Here is a 21,612-nt window from a genome sequence, read left to right on the forward strand (position 1 = left end):
ACTTGTGCTGTTTTCCTTACATGTAAAAAAGTATAAATTGTACATTTTTTTATATTCAATTCAAAGCTTAAATACTTTCTCTTTGGATGGTGAGACCTTGTATAATGGCTTTCTGATTGAGGAAAACTCTCAATGTGTTCCTTCCCGTGTTTTACTTCTTCCTAATTGGTTTTCCCGGAGAAACCTTACATTCTACCACGAAAATCTTCTCCAAAATTTTGTTGCACTGAGAGCATGTTCCACTCTTTCTTTAGATATATTAAATGTGTCTAAAAAAATTATTTGCAATCTAAAATTTGCGTTCCCCTGTAATTATTTACTTAGCACACTTCTGTGTAAAACTATTATTCTGTAAGACTCAAAAAAATTCACAATTTTGTTTTTTCGTGACTATGGAAACTAATAAACATAGCACGCTTTTCAATTTTAATTAAAATTATTTTATTTTGAGCAGATTTGCCTCACTTAAAAAATGTTTGACAATTAATATTATTGACCAAAATAAATTAGTAGTAAAAAATTTACACTGTTATTTACAGATATTATATGTTTGTGAATTGATTAAAAACAGAAATTTTAAGATAATTTCTAATGAAAATTAGCTCTAACTCTTTTTTTTAACAAAATTTGCCTCACTTTCAAAATCAGCGGATCATATAATAAAATATAAAACTCAAATATTATAAATTACAATAGAAACGACAGCAAAAAAATTTTTTTTTTGGCAAAAGTTTTTGTCGTTTTCTGGCAAATATGCATTTTTTCTAATTTGATTGGAATTGGGTTTTAATATTTTTTATTTAAATTTGAACATAAATTATTCAAACCTTTTGTGTTCCAATACTCCATTACATTGTAGGTTTTCTGAATTTTGAATGTTGTTTGGTCATCAGCGCTTAATTGAATCCATCTTGCTTCCATAATCTTTAAATCTTTATGCTTTTGTATATTAGAAAGAGTATCAAAATTTAAAAAATCATCCTTGACCATTTGATTTTTTTCAAAAGGTTTTTCCCTTGCGGATCGTATTAATGGCAAATCGTCATTGGGAACGTTTTGCTTGTATTTGTTTTTATTTCTCTCAATAAGTGCATAGTACCGATCGCAAAGTAGAAATAAATGACCTGAAACCATGACTTTTTTCTAGATTTCAGTAAAATTTATTAGCAATAAGATACTGAAATAAACATATCATTGCCCAATTATAATTCTGACTAGCACAGAGATCAGATGAAATTATGATATTTATCATTCCTGGTTCAAGCGGCAAAAAAATGTTTTTGATAAATTTAAGTTAGTCATGCCAAACTTACATGGTTGTGTATAACTATAAATATCGAAATTGTAGTTGGTTTAGCGTAAAAATCACTTGCTGTAAATCCACGTATATGCTAAATCATCTACTTCTGCTAAGTACTTGTAAGCTTTTTCCGCTTTTCAATGATGAAGATTTGTTTCCACTTCAATTTTTTATAATCTTCTTTGTTTTCGTATGCAATTAGTTTTATATATAGTTTGTTACAATATTTGCAAATGTCTGATCTAGGGTGAACAAAACGCAAATTAAATGAGTCAATGAATATTTAATAAAATAGTAAATTAACAAAGAAGCTGGATATTTTTCTATAAATAACTCGTATTTTTTTTCACTGATAAATTAGCGTTAAAACATCTTTTAGAATCTGTATTTCTACTATAATAACTTTCTTCCGAAGGAAAACTATTAATATGGTCTTAACTTACTATTTTATGCGGACGATTGGAATGACTTCCACCTTCATCCTTTAAATCACTTCCTGTTTTCAGTATTTCAAATAGCATTTGAAATCTTCTCGCTGTAATTTTATATGTCTGCTTTATTGTATTTTTATTCAATTGTTCCCATTCAATTGTTTTTTTCGTTCTCCTATTAAACAACATTTTATTTTGTCACACTTTTCGTCATCAAATCGTGTCTTTACCTTCGCAATGGGAATGATCGATTACTGCTCATATTTCAAGTAAGATATTTAACTAAGCTTTCTAGCATATCGTTTATAAACTATAAGACACATAATTTAATATTCACAATTTATTATACAATTCGCATACGTGCGCGGAACAAACTGCTAAAACGTTCATCAAGTGTGTTCGCAAGTGTTTTAGACTTTATTAATTTTGGTAGCTAAATAATCATTCAGGTTAGGTACGCCAAGTAAGGTGACTAGTAATGGTTTCGGCAATAGATTTACATATTTGTTATATATATTATATTAATAAAAGCACGATTTATTGCTTTTGAAGTCAGTTCTCATGAACAAACATGATTTTACAATATTTTTTGTATGCTGCAAAAAATTACTTAAACAAATGTGAAATTTTAATTAGAGAAAAGTTATTTAAATATGATATTTTATATTTTAATTAAAAATAATGATGAAAAATTATTTTGCACTAATGTACTATTAACAATTTCCAAGTCCAATTTTCGACCAATTTTTCGAGCAGCTTGGGTCATATAAGGTGTAGCTATACGCGAATGTAATAAGAATTATTAGTTTTGTATAGTTAATATACAGTTTATTCAAATATAAAGGACTAAATATTTTAGAAGAAACTGAACCACAAAAATACAAAAAAAATACAATGTCCCAAAATTGTCGCAATAAATCTTGCGTTCATTTTGGGACACCTTTATATCGGCAATAACGCGGCGAATGTTGACTTCCAAGTCGTCTCTGGTTTATCGTCGTAGACTAGCGGCTTCACAAATCCCCACAGAAAATAATCCAAAGGTGTTAAATCCCACGATCTTGGAGGCCAATTCACAGGTCCATTACGCAAAATTATGCGCTCATCGAATGTTTCCTTTAATAAATTTATTGTGGCGCGCTGTGTCATGTTGCGCCGTCTTATTGAAACCAAAGCTCTTCCACATTTATACCATTCAACTGGGGAATGAAAAAGTCAGTAATCATATATCTATAGCGCTCTCCATTGACTGTATCGTTCTGGCCGACATCATCTTTGAAGAAATATTGACCAATGTATCTATCAGCTCATAAAGCATACAAAACAGTGATTTTTTGTAGATGTAACGACGTCTCAATAATGGCTTGTAAATTTTGTTCACTCCAAATGAATCAATTTTGTTTATTAACGAAGTCATTTAACCAAAATGAGCCTCATCGCTAAACAAAATTTTGTGATATAAAATGAGTAATCTCAAAAGCTTGTAAACCAAGATCTTTCTGCAAAATCTTCCATAAAGTGGATGGACACAGCTCCAATTTCTGTGCACAATGGTGAATCGATTCATTCGGGTCCTCCATAGCAGAAACAGTTTCGTCGGGGTGCACTGTACGACGTCTCTGCGGATGCGTATTATTAATTAGAGTATGCTTGGTGCAAAAACGATTAATGATTATTCGAATTACTTGCTGTCGGCCGTAAAATAAACGTAGCGCACGGTGAGTTTCGCGAGCTGAACCACGATTTTCGAAATAAATTTTCACAATTTGCAAGCGTTGTTCTGGCATGAGTCTATTCATGGTGAAATGGAAAACCAAACTGAGCACAAATCAGCTGTCAGCTCTTAAATTGGCTGTCGGTGGAAAAAGTATCGCCAATTCGAAAAACACATCCTTTATATATAATATGGTTGGAAGTTGAAGTTATAACTTCCTTATCCTTACAGTGACCTTCACTAATAATGGAAATTTTTCAGATGGGAAATAGTTATTATATAAATGAAGGAGATCAATGTTTTATAAATTGTTTTTTTATTAATTCAGTGTTGTATATCAAATCAATTAACTACATTTTAAAATTTTCAGATATTCTTTCAATATCTAAGTTGAATGGAGATGAAAAAAATTTAAAAGAAGTTTTATTTTTCCGTAAATTTTTAAAACGTGAATCAAATTCTTGCCGAAGCATTTTTATTTTGTCAGCATACTTATTCCTGTTAGATGGACACTCTTTTCTTAATATCGGAAAATGTGCCAAATTATTTTATTCAAGCTGACGATTCTATGTTATAAGTATATTTTCAATATCTTTTATTATATAAGTTTATTGAGTCCTTGCAGATTAATATTCTAATCATTGAAATGTTGAATAATATCAACATAAAATCCCAAATCACGCATACATACATTCCTTATAATCATATTTATAAAATTAATATTTCTTTATCTCCAAGAATAGCTTAACTTAATCTCTTAATCCATAATATTTTCCCCCGACTTAACCATCAAACTTCTGTGTTAAGAATTACATCTCCATATTCACTTTCTAAGTCAATCTTTTTTTTTAATTGCCGATGATTCAGTCTTTGAGATCAAATAAAATTAACATCTTTGAAAATCAGTGAGATAATATTAGTCCTTTGAAAAAATGCAAAAAATGTTTCCGCACGAAAGTGATTTGTATAGACATTTATATGTCCCGCAGGTAAAAATAACAGATTTTGACCGTAAAATAATATAATAATGCCATAAAAAGTGATGGATGCTGTAATGAAATGTCTTTCCTAATATGTATGAATTTCGGGTATTGGCCGGTGAGTTGCACGCTAATGGTCGTAGACGAGTAACATATCGGGGAATCTTCGAGACGCTCGAAGATTTTTAGACGTAAGCGTCTACGTAATCGCCATACATTGTACATACGCTGAGTATCTAAACGTTCATAGTGTGCGCGCCGATGCTTACATCATGATAAGTTGACAACAGTCTTCTTCTCTTCAAAAAATTCTTCTCCACAATTTAAAAAAATTATAGAATACATTTTCACTATTCCATATGATTTTTAGGATTTTTAATTTAATGACAAGTGCCTTAAGTAAAAATTTAACATATTTATTTTTGTTATTTTCTTTATTTTATATATTTTTAATGGTTAAAATGACGTAAAATGATACGTTAAAATTGGTAATTGTAAAAAATCTTTATTCCCGCGAGACCCATCATTAACCAGCCGTTTTATAAAACCAGTTTCTATCGTTATCGAGAAACATTACATTAGTATATTCTGAGAAAAAGTTAAATTTATGCAAATGAGTGCAATAATACAGCGCTTATTGTGATAACTATGGACCCTAACTTTTGATTACAATAACCGGTTGATAAAATTAAGCAGAGGATAAAAAAAATTATTGCAAGAATACGAATTATATAAATTTTTTTATTAAAATTAACATAAAATTCCACTAAATTTATTACTTAATATTTTTTTAAAGATTTGAGCTTTATTATCCATTTTGTTAAAAAGAGTTTACGACAGAGTTACGGATGATCATATTTATAAATATTAACTGACCGAATATAATTTATATTTAATTAAAAGTTACTTGCAAAATATTCCTTAAAAACTGTCGTTTTTAAATATAGTATTTTTTTATAAGCAGATTTACAATCAAAAGTAGCCTAGTGACTATGTGATATTTATATTTGATAAACAAGTCATAAATACTCTTTTGCGTGTTAAAAATTGTACGATTGTTGACTGAGCAATTACTTGTATATTTTTTTAATAAAAAAAAGCATTTTATTTAATATAGACATTTTCTTATTGTAGTTATCAATGCTTTTAAAATAAAATTACATTATAGTGGTCTATAATTTAATTTCTAAATTTATAATATAAAATCAAAACTTAGGGATAACAAATATCAATATTAAAATTTCGTTGTAAATTATTATTTAATATTTTCTATATAAAATTGCACTTAATCGCCTCTAATTCTACAGATAATTTGTCAAGCGTACTGGTTTAGTGATATAAATAACATACCTATGCGGAATGAAATTGTTGTGTTATTACTAAGCACCAAATAGTTTCCATTAATATATTTTTAAATAATAAATCCCTATAAAACAAGTTTAATAATAAATACATGGCACTCAGGGGCTTAAGGTAATATAAGGAAACGCACGTCAGGTCTTTGAGGTAACTGATGAAATCTTTAGAACCCGTATAACGATATAGCCTTTGAATATTAGCTTCATTGTAATATACACCATTCATTAAATTATCATGACTGTTATTCTTAATAAATTTTTTTCCACCTAACATTACATTGATATAGTTTGTAGTATAAATATATTAAAGTTTTAGAAATCGATGTTTATAAACTACAATTTAGTTTGAGTAAAAACTTTTGACATGACAAAGTCATAAGCAATTATTGGTTTCAAGACTCAAAGCGGGTGTAATTAATCGGGTGAGGGAATAATAAATATTATATAGACCTTAAAAATGCGTCTACATATGAAATGGATCAATCGACAGAAAAAATAAACTGTTGTAAATTGTAGAAAAAAAGTGCTATTTGATGAAAGTAAAATAAATTAAAATGGGTCAGATGATGAACACTAAGTTCGACGTTAAGAAAGGCAACTAGGTTCTTCTTATATTTTAGAATGGACCGTATCCATTTCAAAGCAATGGATTATAAAACATATAGACTTAAAATTGCACTGCAACTTCATAAATGTTTTTGCATCTAGTAGACTAAGAATGAATCATTGTCTTACTTCAAAACATTTTATTTACTATATACATATCAAATATGATTTGCAAATATATAGCCTCAAATTTTTTTATGTTGTAAAACACTTGAAACTATTATATATCTTACTTTATATTTCTAAACTCATTCCAGCACCTATATCGTTATAGAGAATATATTATTTTTTAAACACTGCGTTCTAGAATAAGATACATGCGTATTTTACCATTGCGTTTTTATATACTAAGTTCACTGCATTTATTATCATATGTTGAAATAAACAAGTTAATATTGTTTAAAACAAAAAGTATGTACCACACATTCAATAGCAGTGAAATCAGTAATGCTTCGTTATATATGTTTCTATAATGAATTTTGGAACAAATGTGTAATGTATGTTTCAGTTTAACAAACTTCTGTCAAATAAACTTTACTATGATATTCTTAAAAATTTGCAAATGCCGGTTCGTTTTAAATTATCTAGTCAAATCTTCTTTGCCTTTCCGTAGGGTATTTTATTTAAAACCAAAAATAAACTTTAGTAGTTTCTATACCATTTTTTATGAACCATTAATATTATCTCTTATAAATAAAAAAAATTAATCCTTCCAAGTTTTAAATTAGGTTGTACCTATTAAATGTATACATTTTGGCCACCACATGATTATATTTTGCGTGTTGAATTTCTTGTAAAGTAAAAAAATTTGGCTCTGGAAATAAAAAGAACATACAAATACGAACACATACAAGAATGTACATACAAGTACGCACATAGGTATAAATGCGTCGTTGCCAATTTTCGGGCCTTTGTCCCGCAACACCTTTAATTTCCCCGGGGGTGTCGCCGGCATTTTCATAACCCCTGAAACAAATCCCGACCCTGCCACTATCTGAGGACCCCAGGGCCGCCTGCGTTTTTTCGGAGCTCCAAGTTCGAGTAGTTCGCGAGGACAAGAGCCTTTGTAAAAAGATGTTGCTTTTAGTTACACACGCTTAAAGCTTTAATGCGTCCCATTCTGTTTAACTTTTTAATGATGATTTATCAACTTAAGTTTATCTTTTAAAATGGAAAAGCTGAACTAATCTCTCAACTATGTTTTTAGCATTAATAAGTATTTTTGGAACCAAAAACAATAAATAATAAAAAATATAAAAACACTATCTAAGGTGTAATATAAAGAGCCCCGATTTCATCCTAGGGCTAAATATGCAACAGTTATATGAACTGTGAAAAAATACGATATTTTTTATGCGTAGTCAAATGATATATGATATTTTCTATAGCTTATTATACGAAATATATCACACTCACACTTTTATTAAGTGATAATTTGTTAGTCAAATATATAAATATTTTCCTCAATTTTTTTGTTTTAAATATTTATTAAAATTTGTGCTAATATTTTTTAATTATAATTTAACTAAACTAGCAAGCTTATGCACATGAAAATGTTATCAATCCCTTGTGTAATTGAGCCAATATTCATTAATATTATTTAGCTTCTATAACTAGATTTTCAGCTTCAAAATAGAATTCGCGGTTCGAGAAGAACATGAATTTTATTAAAATTAGTTCAGTATGTAAAGCGATAATAATTTAAGACGTCAGTGCCCTGCGAGTGTCGGAATAACAATAATGTATTTGGAACGTATATGGCAACTTAGTTTGGCGCAAGCGGACCAATGAAATACCCATTGTGCACAACGAGATAAGCCTCAAAGTGACTCTGTTAAATAAAATGAAGTATAGTTTAATGCAGATTCGTTTTTTGAGGTCGCTTTTTATTTTTTTATGAATATATTTTTGCTATGATTTTTTTCCAAAGTTGGGCCCCGGTAATTTATCCCCTGTCCTTTTTAGCATCTCGGCAGGCCTGGTGATGTTGATAGTGCTGAATTAAATCAGATTTCAATGAGACACAATTTAAGCTTAGTTGCATAAGATTTGTATTGCGAAGATTTTATTGCATAGTAAAGGTTGAATTATTACGGTGTATGCAAGGAATAACTAAGAGTCGAAGCCCTGACAGTGGCTCGGCGTATTCGGTAGTTTGTATGGTCTTGATTTGACTAAAATTAATCTTGTGATTTGCCAGTTTCTCCAGCGATTGGACTCTCTAAGAGTTTTTTAAGTTCTTCATTTAATTCCTCTGTCGGTGTTCTTTAATAATATTTTCATTCAATCCTCTTAGTGGGTTGAAACATATAGGTCGCCACACTCGATTGCTCAAAGTCCTTAGCACCTCTCTATAGTTTGTAGGTCAGAATCTGAGATTCGAATCATTAATATTCGTCTAGAAGGCAAGTGTTCTTTCTATATGAACTGACGAGCTTAACCGTCGACCAGCAACAGTGGTTCAACCGTATTTATAAATATTTTTTATCGTCGGCTCATAACATGTTTGTATTTGTGCAATAAACAAACAGCGAATCATTTCGGGGCAAACCATTCAGTACACCACACCTTTGAGGGTAGAAACCCCCTACGGTACATCATTCAAAGTTCGCCTGTTATTTTCATTTAATCGTCCAAAAAGTCTATGTTTTATACTATCTACATAAAGACATTGTCTAAAAACATGTAGCAGTATTTTTTACCGACCAGAGAGAGACGTCGTTTGAATTTCTGGCCTATCCTCATGGCCCGGCCCGGAACAGAGCAGCGGGACGGGCCAGGGGGTGGTGGGAGAGGCCCGCGAGGAGGCCAGGGTCACCCGGGCCGATCGATGCCGTTTTCTGGGTCGTGGACCACTTCCGCCACACTTCAGCCTTCCGCGTAATTTCCCGATTCGCACTCATCCTGGTCCGGTGTACTACACGTGTATCGGACGCTCTGGGTCCGGTACGTGGAAACGCAAAACTCAAGACATTTTTATAGTACTGTTCGTGGAAAATGGGGTGAATAGGAAGAAGGAGGATGGGTCGCGCTTTGGTTGGGGGCAAATAATGCGTTGTAGTTTTACTGCGTATCGCTTAATACCGAATCGGATCGAATACTGGCACGTGTACGACGGAAATACGTACGGATGTGTGTGAATGCATGAATGTACATACGTACATACATATATACGCATTGGTCCTTACTAGAAATTCAAAGTGGGCCGCATGGAACATTTAAGAAGCAAATAAAATCGCTCGATGGGCCGCAGCGCCTCCTTTTGGTAGTAAGATTAAGTGTTAATATGCAATATGCAATAAATACTTTCATGGCCATATTATGTAACAAATACTAATAATAGGTATTAATAATTTATTTATCTATGGTATTTGTCTCATTCTGGAGTACCGCAGAGATGCAATCTAGATCCTGTACTCTTCTTTATTAATGACATACATGCGGCTATTGAGAACTCGTAATATTTATTATATATTGATGATATAAAATTGTTTTCAAGTATTCGCACAAATGCGGATTCGTTGACTTTATAAAAAATACATGAAATCGCATTGGAAGTGGTCGATTGACTAAGTTTTAGCATTGCCAAGTGTCACATTGTCTCTTAACCAGAAACACTTCACCAAAATGCTCGGCTTTGTTATACGGAGCGCGTGTCACTTTAATAATTTATTGTCATTTAGCATTCTATATGATACGCTTATTCATAGCATTCTTGAACATGATTCTGTGATCTAACAAGTTACCCCAATGCGTCACGATGGTAAAAATATTGTATTATTTCAATACATAAAAAGTATATAATTAAAATAATAAGCAAACAAAAAATCATATCATATTAAAATTATATGATACGAACCAGAGAGCCCCTCGTAGCTGACGCATGATGTCACTATGCATGACCTAGCTAGATTTTATTTTATAAATTCATCACAATATTTAACCGTAAGTTCATAAAAATCTTTGGAAAGCTAATTTGTGGTATTTGATATAATAATCATTAATTTCTATTTTGATGCATATATGATTCGATCCCAAGTCTTTCATATATTAGTCACATACCACTGGTCTATCGTACTAAAATGCTTTATAAAAAAAAATCTCGCAAATATATGTACGTATTTTTTTAAATTGAGAACCATAGCAATTTTGTAAATAAGTTGTATTTTTTCAAGGCAGATACAACTTTTTTTAGGCTACTAATAAAGACACTGACATATTTCTTAATGGTATGTATTCTGATGGAAACTCTATACATTCATATGTGAAATATGAACTAATGATAAAATAGAAAATGTAGCAACATGATGTTTTTTCTGAAAACTTTAAGCCCTGTGCTAAAATACCATTTAAAATCCCTTTATTTTTGTAGTAAAGTAAACTAAATTACTGCTTTTAATTATAATCTGTTTCTTACACAATGTTTACATATTTTTATCTTATGAAATATATTGCGCTAATGACGTCATTAATAATATTACCTTTTATGCATAGTATTTATTTTAATATTAATAAAACCATAACTGAGGCATTGTCAATGACTATAGCAGATACGTATCTTACTAATGTTGTATTTACTGATTCATATAATTCAATAGACTTAATCGTGCTATTTTTTTATGATAATGTAAAAACCATGACAAAATAACTTTATATGATATTACCCTTTAGTTTATGGTTTATTAAGACGATATTGGAAATAATGTCATATTTAAAGTCGTGCTCTAATAGTCAATTCAGACAAATATTGATTTTAGCAGCGACTTTCAGGCAGTCAGATTATGCATTGTCTAACACATATCATGTGTCCTTAGGGCTTGCAAAAGTTCTCGAAAAAAAAATACTTTTTCGAAGCGAAGACATTAATTGACCTCCCAAGAGTCACTACATTTTTATTATAATTTTCAAGAACAGTGTAATAATAGTAAACAAACTAAAGCAGAAATTTAGAAGATTTGACGTAAAAAATGCTATAACGATGGAATGTTGTTTAGTAACGTATTTTCTTTATAAAACTCATTTAAAATATTTGTAGATTAAAAAATATCAATAAAGGTTATGTACATGTTTCATAACAACTACGCAGTTAAAATGTGGGTCAAACTGAGGTTTGCTTTCTACGAATCCATTTCACATATAAGATTTGGCAAGTGTTGATTATGTCCTTATTTATTGTAGTAAATGTGATAGTTGCTGATTTTGTATAATATATTACAAAAAAATATGACTAGTTAAAGGGTAAATTTAGTTCCCACTGCGACGGCACCAACACAATTTTATTGCTTTTGACGTGAATTTTTGACTTCTGAGTAGTGATAATTGTTTTTGCGCTCTTCTATTGACCAAAAATCGGTTCGAAAATAATTTAAGCAGCCCTTTTAATTTAGAAGTCCATAATAATATCGGTAAGGATCATATTTTTAAAATATAGTGTAATATTCAAGTGCAGACAAACTATTGAACAATATGTGAAATGCGAAGTCTGTCTGTAGTTATTCTTCCGCTTATTTTTGAAATGAGTTGGCTTAGTTTGTATTTTGGACTTGACTTAATAAAAGTTCTAAAACTATAATTAGTTTTAAAACTGTCATTAGGTTCGAAAAATTGACGTTTCACAACTGTCAATTTTAAAATCACTTCATGGTATTAAAAATAATGCTGTAGAAAATTTGATAATTTGCCTTTAATTGCTCATACGAAAGACTATAACTATTCTACCAAAATATGAACTAATAATGGTAACCCAAAAAATATTAGGCATGACATAGATGCATTTGGACTTTAATGATAAAACCGTTTTGGGCATGACATACATGTATCTCTGTATGTATCGGCGATATTTTTAATGCTTTTGCCTTCAAAAACAATGGTTGGCTTTGACATTTCTTCCTCTGGCAGTGAAAAAATGATAATCCTAAAGGGTGTGACTTCGTAGACAGTAAGACGCAGGTGGAAATTAGTGAGAATTTTATTATATTATATTACATATATGGTGGAGAAGCTGGTGTATGGATGATGTCTATGGAAGATCCTCAGGGGTATTGTAGGTGGCAATGACAGTGTCTGGAGGTCAGTTTTTCTTGCTGCAATGACCGTGTTCGGGAGTCTCAGGCCGTATCTTCGCGTGTCGGTGGGGGCGCGCTGTAGGACGAGCGAATCTGCGAGTGTCTGCGGTTTCCTCATTAGGGACCAACCTTAAATATTCAGGGCTGAAAAGCTTGCTGACAAATCACACTTATGCAGTGATCATCCAGACAATCGTTGCACTCGCTTCTTAGAACAACGAAATATGTATATGCCTTTAGAAAGTGATATTTGCTTGATGGACATCTCAGAGGTCGAATTGTGCAACGGTAATATTGTGGCCTTACAGTGCTTTTTGTCTTCCGGTGATATATTGTTTCGCGTGACCGTTTCGTAACAAAGAAATATACTGTGAACGCACCGGAGAATTCTTGCATGTTATTTATGTGACCTTCTTTCTAGTCGTGTGGTCCCATCCTTTACACTAATTGTCTTGTTTCTCTCAATTGTTGATGAATAATCATTTTTGGTCACAGTCATTAACGCGAGTTTCAAAAATAAGATCCCTCACTTAACCTCAATAAAACATACGCGTTGACTAGATCGTGTCTCAACACAAACTGATTATATTTTTTCGATCACTTTTCGGTCCTCCTAATAAGTACAAATACATGTCAAAACATTTTTTTTAACAAAACAAGTTAATATTACTTATGTGCATGTGCCAATTCGCTTCATTATAAGTGGCCGGAATAAAACCGACCTGTACCTAAATTTTTCTTTATTCTAGTTCTAACATAATTTTACGTTTCATTTCAGATTGCCGGTGCCTTGGCTGCTGTACGGAATCATTTACGGCGAGCCCGTGGAAGTGAGCTCCCATGGGATGGTGTGCAGCATAGCCATCCTTTTCATGATGTTGTTGTTTGTGATCCTGTCTATCGCCTGCTTCCATTGGAGGATGAACAAGGGGCTGGGCTTCACCATGTTCTTGCTGTACTTCGCGTTCGTGGCCGTCAGCCTGTGCTTCGAGTACGACGTGCTGGTCTGTCCGGTGTAGCCTCGCGCCCCGTTTTCCAACGTGCGAGAGATCACATTATGTACCTGTTTGTTTCTGTTTTTTGTATATTCGCCCGCCGGCCATTTAAGCAATAAACGTTTTTACAAGTTAAGGTCTCCACGGGAGTTAATGTAATAAAATTAGAAAATCGAAAATCTATTATTCCGATTATTTCCTTCACGACGCGGTGGGCCGCCGCCATCTTGTGCAACGCCGAAAGAGGGACATATCATTATTTGTGATTTAGCTGTTACTCGCCGCCATGGAAATGAGCAGCATTTCGGAATGTTGTTGGGTCGATCGCTCGCTGGCGTACCGCACGCAACGGTTGACTCGTTTTAATTCGATTGTGCAAAAAAATATATATATTTTCTTATTGAGAATGAGCGTGTTACATTATGCAACGTAATACCGCAGTACTAACTGTCAAGCATCTGTTTTAACGAAAATTATCCTTTGATTGTTTACGAAAAATTAAAATATGCTTATATTATTGTTTTACTCCGTACTATTACCGTTTCTTAATATTGCTATTAACAACAATATGGTTCAGATTATTGTTTATTTATTGAAATTGTAACTGAATCGTATTTTTGTTAGAAGCAATATAACATTTTGAGTTTATGTGTACAATCGCTTTAAAACAGAGTTGTGTTTATTTTAGCAGTGTTAAAAAATGAATCACGTACGACCGATCGCTTTTTTGAGTGACGCCTCTCCGTTTGAATGTTGCCAGTTGACATAAGCATTGGCACTTTGACGTGTTCGCGAACGCTAGCGTGCACGCCGGCGATTTAAAGGGGGGTAATCAAAAACATGAATATAACAAATTACTCCTCGCGTGAACACGTAATTTTGCAGCAGTACGAACGTTTAAAATCGCATCTGATCGATCGGTCGTACGTGTGTAATTTTTAAAGGTACGCCAAAGAGATCGAACAGATAAGGCATACGTTTATATGTAAAAATAGGCACTGAATGGAACATATTGTAAATATTGTCAGTCGGCAATCTGACGCGTTCGTGCTGAAATATAGCGGAAATGCATTAGATTTGAAGATTAAAAAAACATCGAATATATATTATTGTACAATAAACTATGATTTGATGAGTTTGAAGAGCGAACGCGTCAGATTGGCGAAGGCGGACGTTAGTATCGGACATTATAAATAGGCTTCGGGTTTCTTTCTAGCCGAACGACTTATAATATCAACGTTAACGAGTAGGTTGTGAAGGATATAATATCTTTTGCATTTCTTCTTAACCGAACGAAAAAAAGTTTACCCATTCTTCTCTATTAAATCGATTTAATATATTATATAATATTAAATAAAAATGAATTGAATTAGGTAGTACATTGTTATCTAGAGAAATGAAATTGTTTTATTACTTATATACATAAGTATGTATAAACTTTTATTATACATACGATATAATAATAATAATAATATAATATATAAACGCGGGACGTCTGGCAACCCAAATGTGTACGTATTCAAGTCGCTCGCAGAGCGAAGCGTCGAGCGGTAGCGTATCGCTCCCGCCTACACTACCACTCGCTGCTTCGCTCTGCGAGCGCCTTTAGACTGCTGGACGGTCCGCGTTCGATCCCGCGTCATTCGTGTAATCGCGACCGAATGCGGGGCGTCCGGCACACATAATAATAAATATATATGAATTTATTTGAGACATGACTAGTTTGTTACTAGAGATGTTATATGAGATTAAGGTTATTGCGTATAGAAAATGTGTTCGATGATGAGATTCGTTGGATGGTGAACCCCCTCCCGCGGCACCCGTTTCATACTGATATTTTTATATTTTATATACAGTCGTAGTTTCAGAGTTTAGTAAACATTTGGTAGACTGTATGATCAGAGCTGGAGTAGATTTATTTTCAGGTTCGCCCCGGGAGTGGCCTTGTTCAGGTACCGCCTCACGCTTTGTTTCATTTCATGGCCCACAATCGAGTCGCACAATATTTTTTATTTTTTACGTAGACCTAAGACACCACGAAATCTATGATAATATACATAGGGCTGATTTTTTATTAACTAAAAAAAAACAGAGCATATAGTGTCCCGGTTAAGGTCCATGAAATACGATAGCCCTATGTATTTATGTTTATAAATATATATATTTATATGATATGTATATATAGAAATTCTTTAGATAGTATTAATCTACTGCTGCGTTGACCACTTATCTATATATTTCGATTGACACGAAGTGCCGTATAAAACATAGTTGTTTCTTTCCCCCTCTCGATTTTTCACGACACTTACATGTTTTTACTACACGGGCAACAATTGGCGGTTTGTTTTAGGTGCAAAAACGCACAAAGCGCTTCTGTCGTACATTAAATAAATCAACGCACAAGAAATGTTTAAAAAATTAAAAAAAATTAAAAAAAAATTGAATCAAACAGCTTCTTTTACTCCCCGTCAGATAAGCACCGGTTATTTTGATCACAAGCAGCATAATATCACGTTGTTATTCGCAGAACTAAGTTGATTGTTAATTTATCTAATAACAAACTTAGGTTTTGTTTACATGGATATTATATGATTAAATATAATTGAAATACAGTTGATTCATGATAAATATTGAATTTTAAAAGTAGTGTTTTTCATTGAGAAAATTCGTTACTGATCTACGATTGATCTTTGAGTGGAATAGGAAAAGTCTGTGTTTACACCCATATGAACAAAAAATACGTACAATTATATAAGATAATATGATATGTACTAAATCGCAGGACTGCAATCACTAACGACAAATTGTATTTTTAAGACATTATTAATTATAATGAATAACTCGTATAACCTCCGTTTTTCTGGTCAATTTGTTAGTTTTAAAAAGTGATGAAAAAATATATATATATGTATGTATATTAAAAATATTTAAAATATATATATATATATCTATCATATATATATATATATGAATCATGATGATCGACTCTGATACACGGCACAGATCGATACAAATTATTATATGTACACATATATACGGAGAGCATTTGTGTTGTGATCATTGATGATCTAGAAGCGTATGTTTTAATATGTGACACAGATGATAGTTAATTGTTAATAGGGATATGTATATACATATATATTTACATACATACTGTTAATATTCATATTTTGCAGACTATATTATAATATATATATATACAAAACCATATGAACATTATAGTAATACGCTTCAAAAGCTCGACATAATATCGTTGCCTCAATTTTGATGCGAGATAAATAACATTATCTGCCTTTAAAACTGAGGGATCGATGTGTGCTGTTTGTGTCATTTTACACGTTATAACCGAATACAATAAAATATTTTTTTACATTTATTATATGGCATTTTTGTCACAATAGTTCAACTGCAAATGGATATCGCGGATTGTCCATGGTTCATTATTTCATCGTCCATATGCTTAAATTATATATTAATTATAGTAAACGAACGCTTATAAATAATACGGTAAAAATTATGATTGCTTAGAAGCATTTTACTTAAGAAAATGCTTATTTCAAACTACATTCATAGTGCTTTAGCTTCCTTCTCTCTATAAAAAAAAATTGAACTGTGCCTCTTTGTAAATAAACTGTTGATCTATTCCGATATCAATAAATACAATCTAAAGATCGGAAAAATTGGGGAAAGTATACGATAGTGAAATCCTGAGTATCTCCAAAATAAGTCTAAAACAAGCAAAGATTAAGTCAGTACACAGGCAAACTTTATTTTAATTTTTTATTAAAATTAAAAAATGACCTAATAAAATCAAATTTATCCTCTCTATGCCCCCTTTATTTTAAGGCATACTTTCTATCGACTATTTTACTCTCATAAATCGACTTACAATATATTAAACCTTTCTCTTTCTTCAAAAATCTTATTATATTCTAAATGCAATGTGTATGTATATATGTGTGTTTATATATATATCATACATATATACAGATCAGGCGCGTACGGTGAGATACATTCCATTTCGCTCGCTCGCGTGTTATGTGACGAGATAAGGGCTGCGTTACATGAGCTCCGCACGCCCACTTCTTCTCACTCGCTCTCGTCGCTGAACACGCGAGCGAGCGAGCAAAAGGAAATGTATCTCACCGTACGCGCCTGTACACACATGTGAGATAAAAAGTGTAAATTCTTATGTTGCAATAATGCGTTATTATTAAATAGTTGTGCATTCATATTCTTATGCAATATGATGTAAATCATATATAAAAATATAATCAAAATGGTGTCTGCGTAGTTCGATTGGATCGAACTGAAAAACAGGTTGTTCGTGAAAAAAGAAAATGATTTTTTATTTTAATAGTAATAATTTATTAGAGGTGCTAAACACATAAAATAGATGAAGAAAATATGATATATAAATTTTTTACCTTTATTGCCATTTATCTGAAGAAATTGTATCGGTGTTGATTGTTTGAAAAAATATTTATGTGTATATAAATGAAGAAAATCATAATAATATATTCATATACAATATGTTAAATGTATAGAAAGGCTGATCTGAAGTGACCAAATTGTTCAAAACAAATATGTATGTATATAAAGATATATATGTATGTATATAATGAAAAAAATACATTTTGAACATTGTCGCTCGGTATATTACTGGAATCAGCCGCTTATTATATATTTTATTTAATTATCGTTTATCAATATGTATGTATTTATATATTATATTATAATAGAGTCTTACAAAACGACTTTGGCGTCTACAACCGACTCATAATATGTTTTGTGATAAGTGATAACGAATCAAATTAGAGTCTTTTTATGTAGAAAAACGAGAGATTATTAATTTTCAATCGATTTAGATTAAAGACGATGTATTAATGTGTGTTTGAATTTATGTATTTCATAATAAAGATTATTGGTCTAATAGTATATGATACTTAATCAGCGGTAGAATCAGATGTACATAAATATAAACACACATTCGTACATATACATATACAATATTATACATTTGATCTACGCTAGATCTACGCTTATACCGAAATATGATAAATATTATAAAAAAGCTTGATTAAGTTATGAATCAATAAATTTAAAAAAGAGTTCATAGACGAAAGTTCATATATGAAAAAAATAATAATAAAAATATAAAGTAAATAGTTAGATTCGCATCTTTCGATCCGTGTATTTTTTAATATTTTTTATACACATTACGAATATATAGTTAAATGTAATCGAAAAAATGAGGCACAATTCATTGTAGCACAAGCTGTATAATCTCTAATAAAAAAATACTATGTATATCTAATATTATATGACATAATATACATATGTATATCGTACCCGGTTGCAAATTGTAGTGTTTTCATATCATGATTGGTAATGTCTTTTTCTTAAATTATATTGCATGCAATCATAAAAATAACATATATACATATATCTACTCTTTCTACTATTAATTATCCAGTAAGTTGTCTGCAGTATGGTATTATTATTATATATTATATATTGTCTCAAATATTATTTTATTATAATTATATTTATATAATCTTGACGCGAAAGTCGAAATGGTAGCATTATGTTCGGAATTATATGATTTTCTTATATTGTATCAAATTAAAATACATTTATATAAATATGCATATATGTATATATGTATAAACACAGACCTCAACGAATTTTGTGTTGCTTTATATATTTTTATTCCATATTCGTTGAGCTGTGCAGATTGTGTTAAATTAAATCAGCCTATTGATTTATGCGTACTTTAGAAGTATCTAATTTATGAAATATTTAAAGTTGATAATTAAATATAAAATAAACATAGCTTCCATAAATTTATAATTGTTCAATTTCAGCTTAATTGAAAATCGTGCTAATGATATTTTTATTAACGGTATGTTATGTCTTACTTTAATCTTTAACACATTCTCTTTTGATGTTGTTTTGGATAATAAAAAAAACATTGATGTTAAAAACATGTTCTCTATGCAGTTTAATTGGTGTTGTGTTTATTTTAAAGCCCATAAAAATGTTTTGAGGGTTTTGTATATTTAACATTAGTGTGTATGCGATATTATTTTTTAACAGTGATTAAAATTGTTTATTTATAAAATATGTCATTGCATTATTCTATAATATGCACTAGTTTATGGGCTGATTTGATATTTATTTACTATGGTGCTCGTTATAAAAAAAATGTATTATGTATATGTAAAGTCGGGTCGAAATTTCAGCACGACTTTTTATATATATATTATATTAAGCATCCAAGATGCATTCATATGTGATAATATGTATTAAATACGCATTATAAATAATGGTGCGATTAAAAGAAAATGTGAAGTACAAAAGATAATCGATTAAATACAAGGGCAAATATAATATGTATTGTTATATTAAATATATAATATATATATATACAAAATATTAATTAGGGCAGGTCTTCCGATTGCATTTCATTTAAGCAAAATTGAAACATATCATGTGTTTAATTAATTGTTTGTATTGTTGTACCGAACAAAATGCTACCATGCGGTCGAGCGCTAGTTTTGAACTCTCTTCATATTATAAGCTGATAATTTAAAAGAAAAAACTTCTATCTTATAATCCCCGATGGGATATTATACTTATACATTGCAATATTAAATTTAATTAATATCATTACCATGATGATTATTAAAAAATGTTGACTTTTTTTAAATAATATGAAAAATGTTTATCTCGCATTGCAATCTAATTGACAAAAAATGATGTGATAGCGTTTCAATGAATTTGTTTTAAAAAAAATACGTAGACGTCCTATTTATTATTATTAATTATATACTGTTGACTATTTAGCATTGTATAATTTTAAAAGATATTATATTTAATATTAGTATATTTTCTTATTAATTGTTAACGTGAATGAGAAAAAAACATGAATTTAGTTGCAAACGACGGTGATCCCCTTTGGAGCGGTTAGGTTCTGGCTGAAAATGTTGCGTTTTGGCGAAGCGAGTGCGCGCAGCTTCGGCTTTCCGCCGTTGGTGCCACTGCGCCGCCTGAAGTTGTGCCGCTCTGGCATGTTATCCATTTTGCCGACAATATTATAAAAATATAACCAAAATTAATACGTGTATTATTTTACCTAGCTCCCATATCCCGTATTCTATTTAAATAAAAATCTGATAGGTTGTCCCAATGCGTCATGATGACTTTCATACACAATTACAACATCTCATAAACATTTACAAGCTGTTTGATATAATTATTCAGTATCACTATCGGCAGGCGCTAGTGGACCAGCAACACGGTTTTCGTCCGCATCGTGCCACAATCACTAACCTCCTGTGTTGTGCTTTTCGGAATCACTTTATTCTAAAACCCAGGCAGATATAGTCTATACTAAGGCTCGTGGGCCGGATCCGGCTCGCTAATAAGTATCCAGTCAAATTATTACTTACCTCAAAATAAAATAAAACGGCAACAAGTAAATTTTAAAAATTGTATTACTATTTAGAAAAGGTCTGTGAGTTTTACGACCCAGTATCTGGTAGGTACTGGCGAAACACATGTGCTTCATCGGCAAAAATGTAACTAGATATATTCTCAAATGCAATGTTTCTGACATTTCTGCATCAGTTGATTCACTAATTTTGTCAGGTTGAGACGTATTAAACCTTTGATCTTTTTGTTTATTTTCCTCAAATACTGTGTTGTGTGTGTTTCATGTTGTTACGTAATAATAAAAAATAATAAATATTGATACACCTAAATTTAATAAGAGAAGAATTAAGCACCTATTAAATAAATTATATTTTCACTAGTAAAAATATATATTACCGGTAAACTGTATTCCGATATAATTTCTCTAATATGACATATTTTCGGGATAGATTCGAGACTTTTCTTTGAGTGATAGCCCGAGAATTTCTGGTTCAGAATCAGATTATTCCGGAGGAGGGGGGGGGGGGAAAGTTGGCCAGTCAGCACATAGTTGTTTTTTTAATATTACGCTTTCATTAATATTCATAGTATTTAATTAAATGACATGCATTTTTAAGGGCAAATTGCCCAAAATAACGTCCTTAGTTTTTTATTACTTACTGCCTTCGAACGTATTCATTAATCCGTAATATGAGGTTTAATGCCAATACCTACGCATTCCACCGG

The 21,612-nt window shown here is 31.2% G+C and overlaps 1 protein-coding gene across 1 annotated transcript in view; it reads left to right on the plus strand.

The window, feature by feature from the left end:
- Window positions 1–13,628, plus strand: part of LOC148233246 (sodium/potassium/calcium exchanger Nckx30C-like) — a 60,629-nt gene extending 47,001 nt beyond the window's left edge. Inside the window, exon 6 of the mRNA XM_088189631.1 lies at window positions 13,233–13,628. Within this exon, the coding sequence (XP_088045757.1) occupies window positions 13,233–13,473 (241 nt within the window). The 3' untranslated portion in view covers window positions 13,474–13,628. The remainder of the gene's footprint in view (window positions 1–13,232) is intronic.
- The last annotated feature ends 7,984 nt before the right edge of the window (window positions 13,629–21,612 follow it).

The sequence above is a fragment of the Plectrocnemia conspersa genome, unplaced genomic scaffold (assembly GCF_051122295.1).
Source record: "Plectrocnemia conspersa isolate PC_06_02 unplaced genomic scaffold, ASM5112229v1 ptg000008l, whole genome shotgun sequence".
NCBI classification, from domain to species: domain Eukaryota; kingdom Metazoa; phylum Arthropoda; class Insecta; order Trichoptera; family Polycentropodidae; genus Plectrocnemia; species Plectrocnemia conspersa.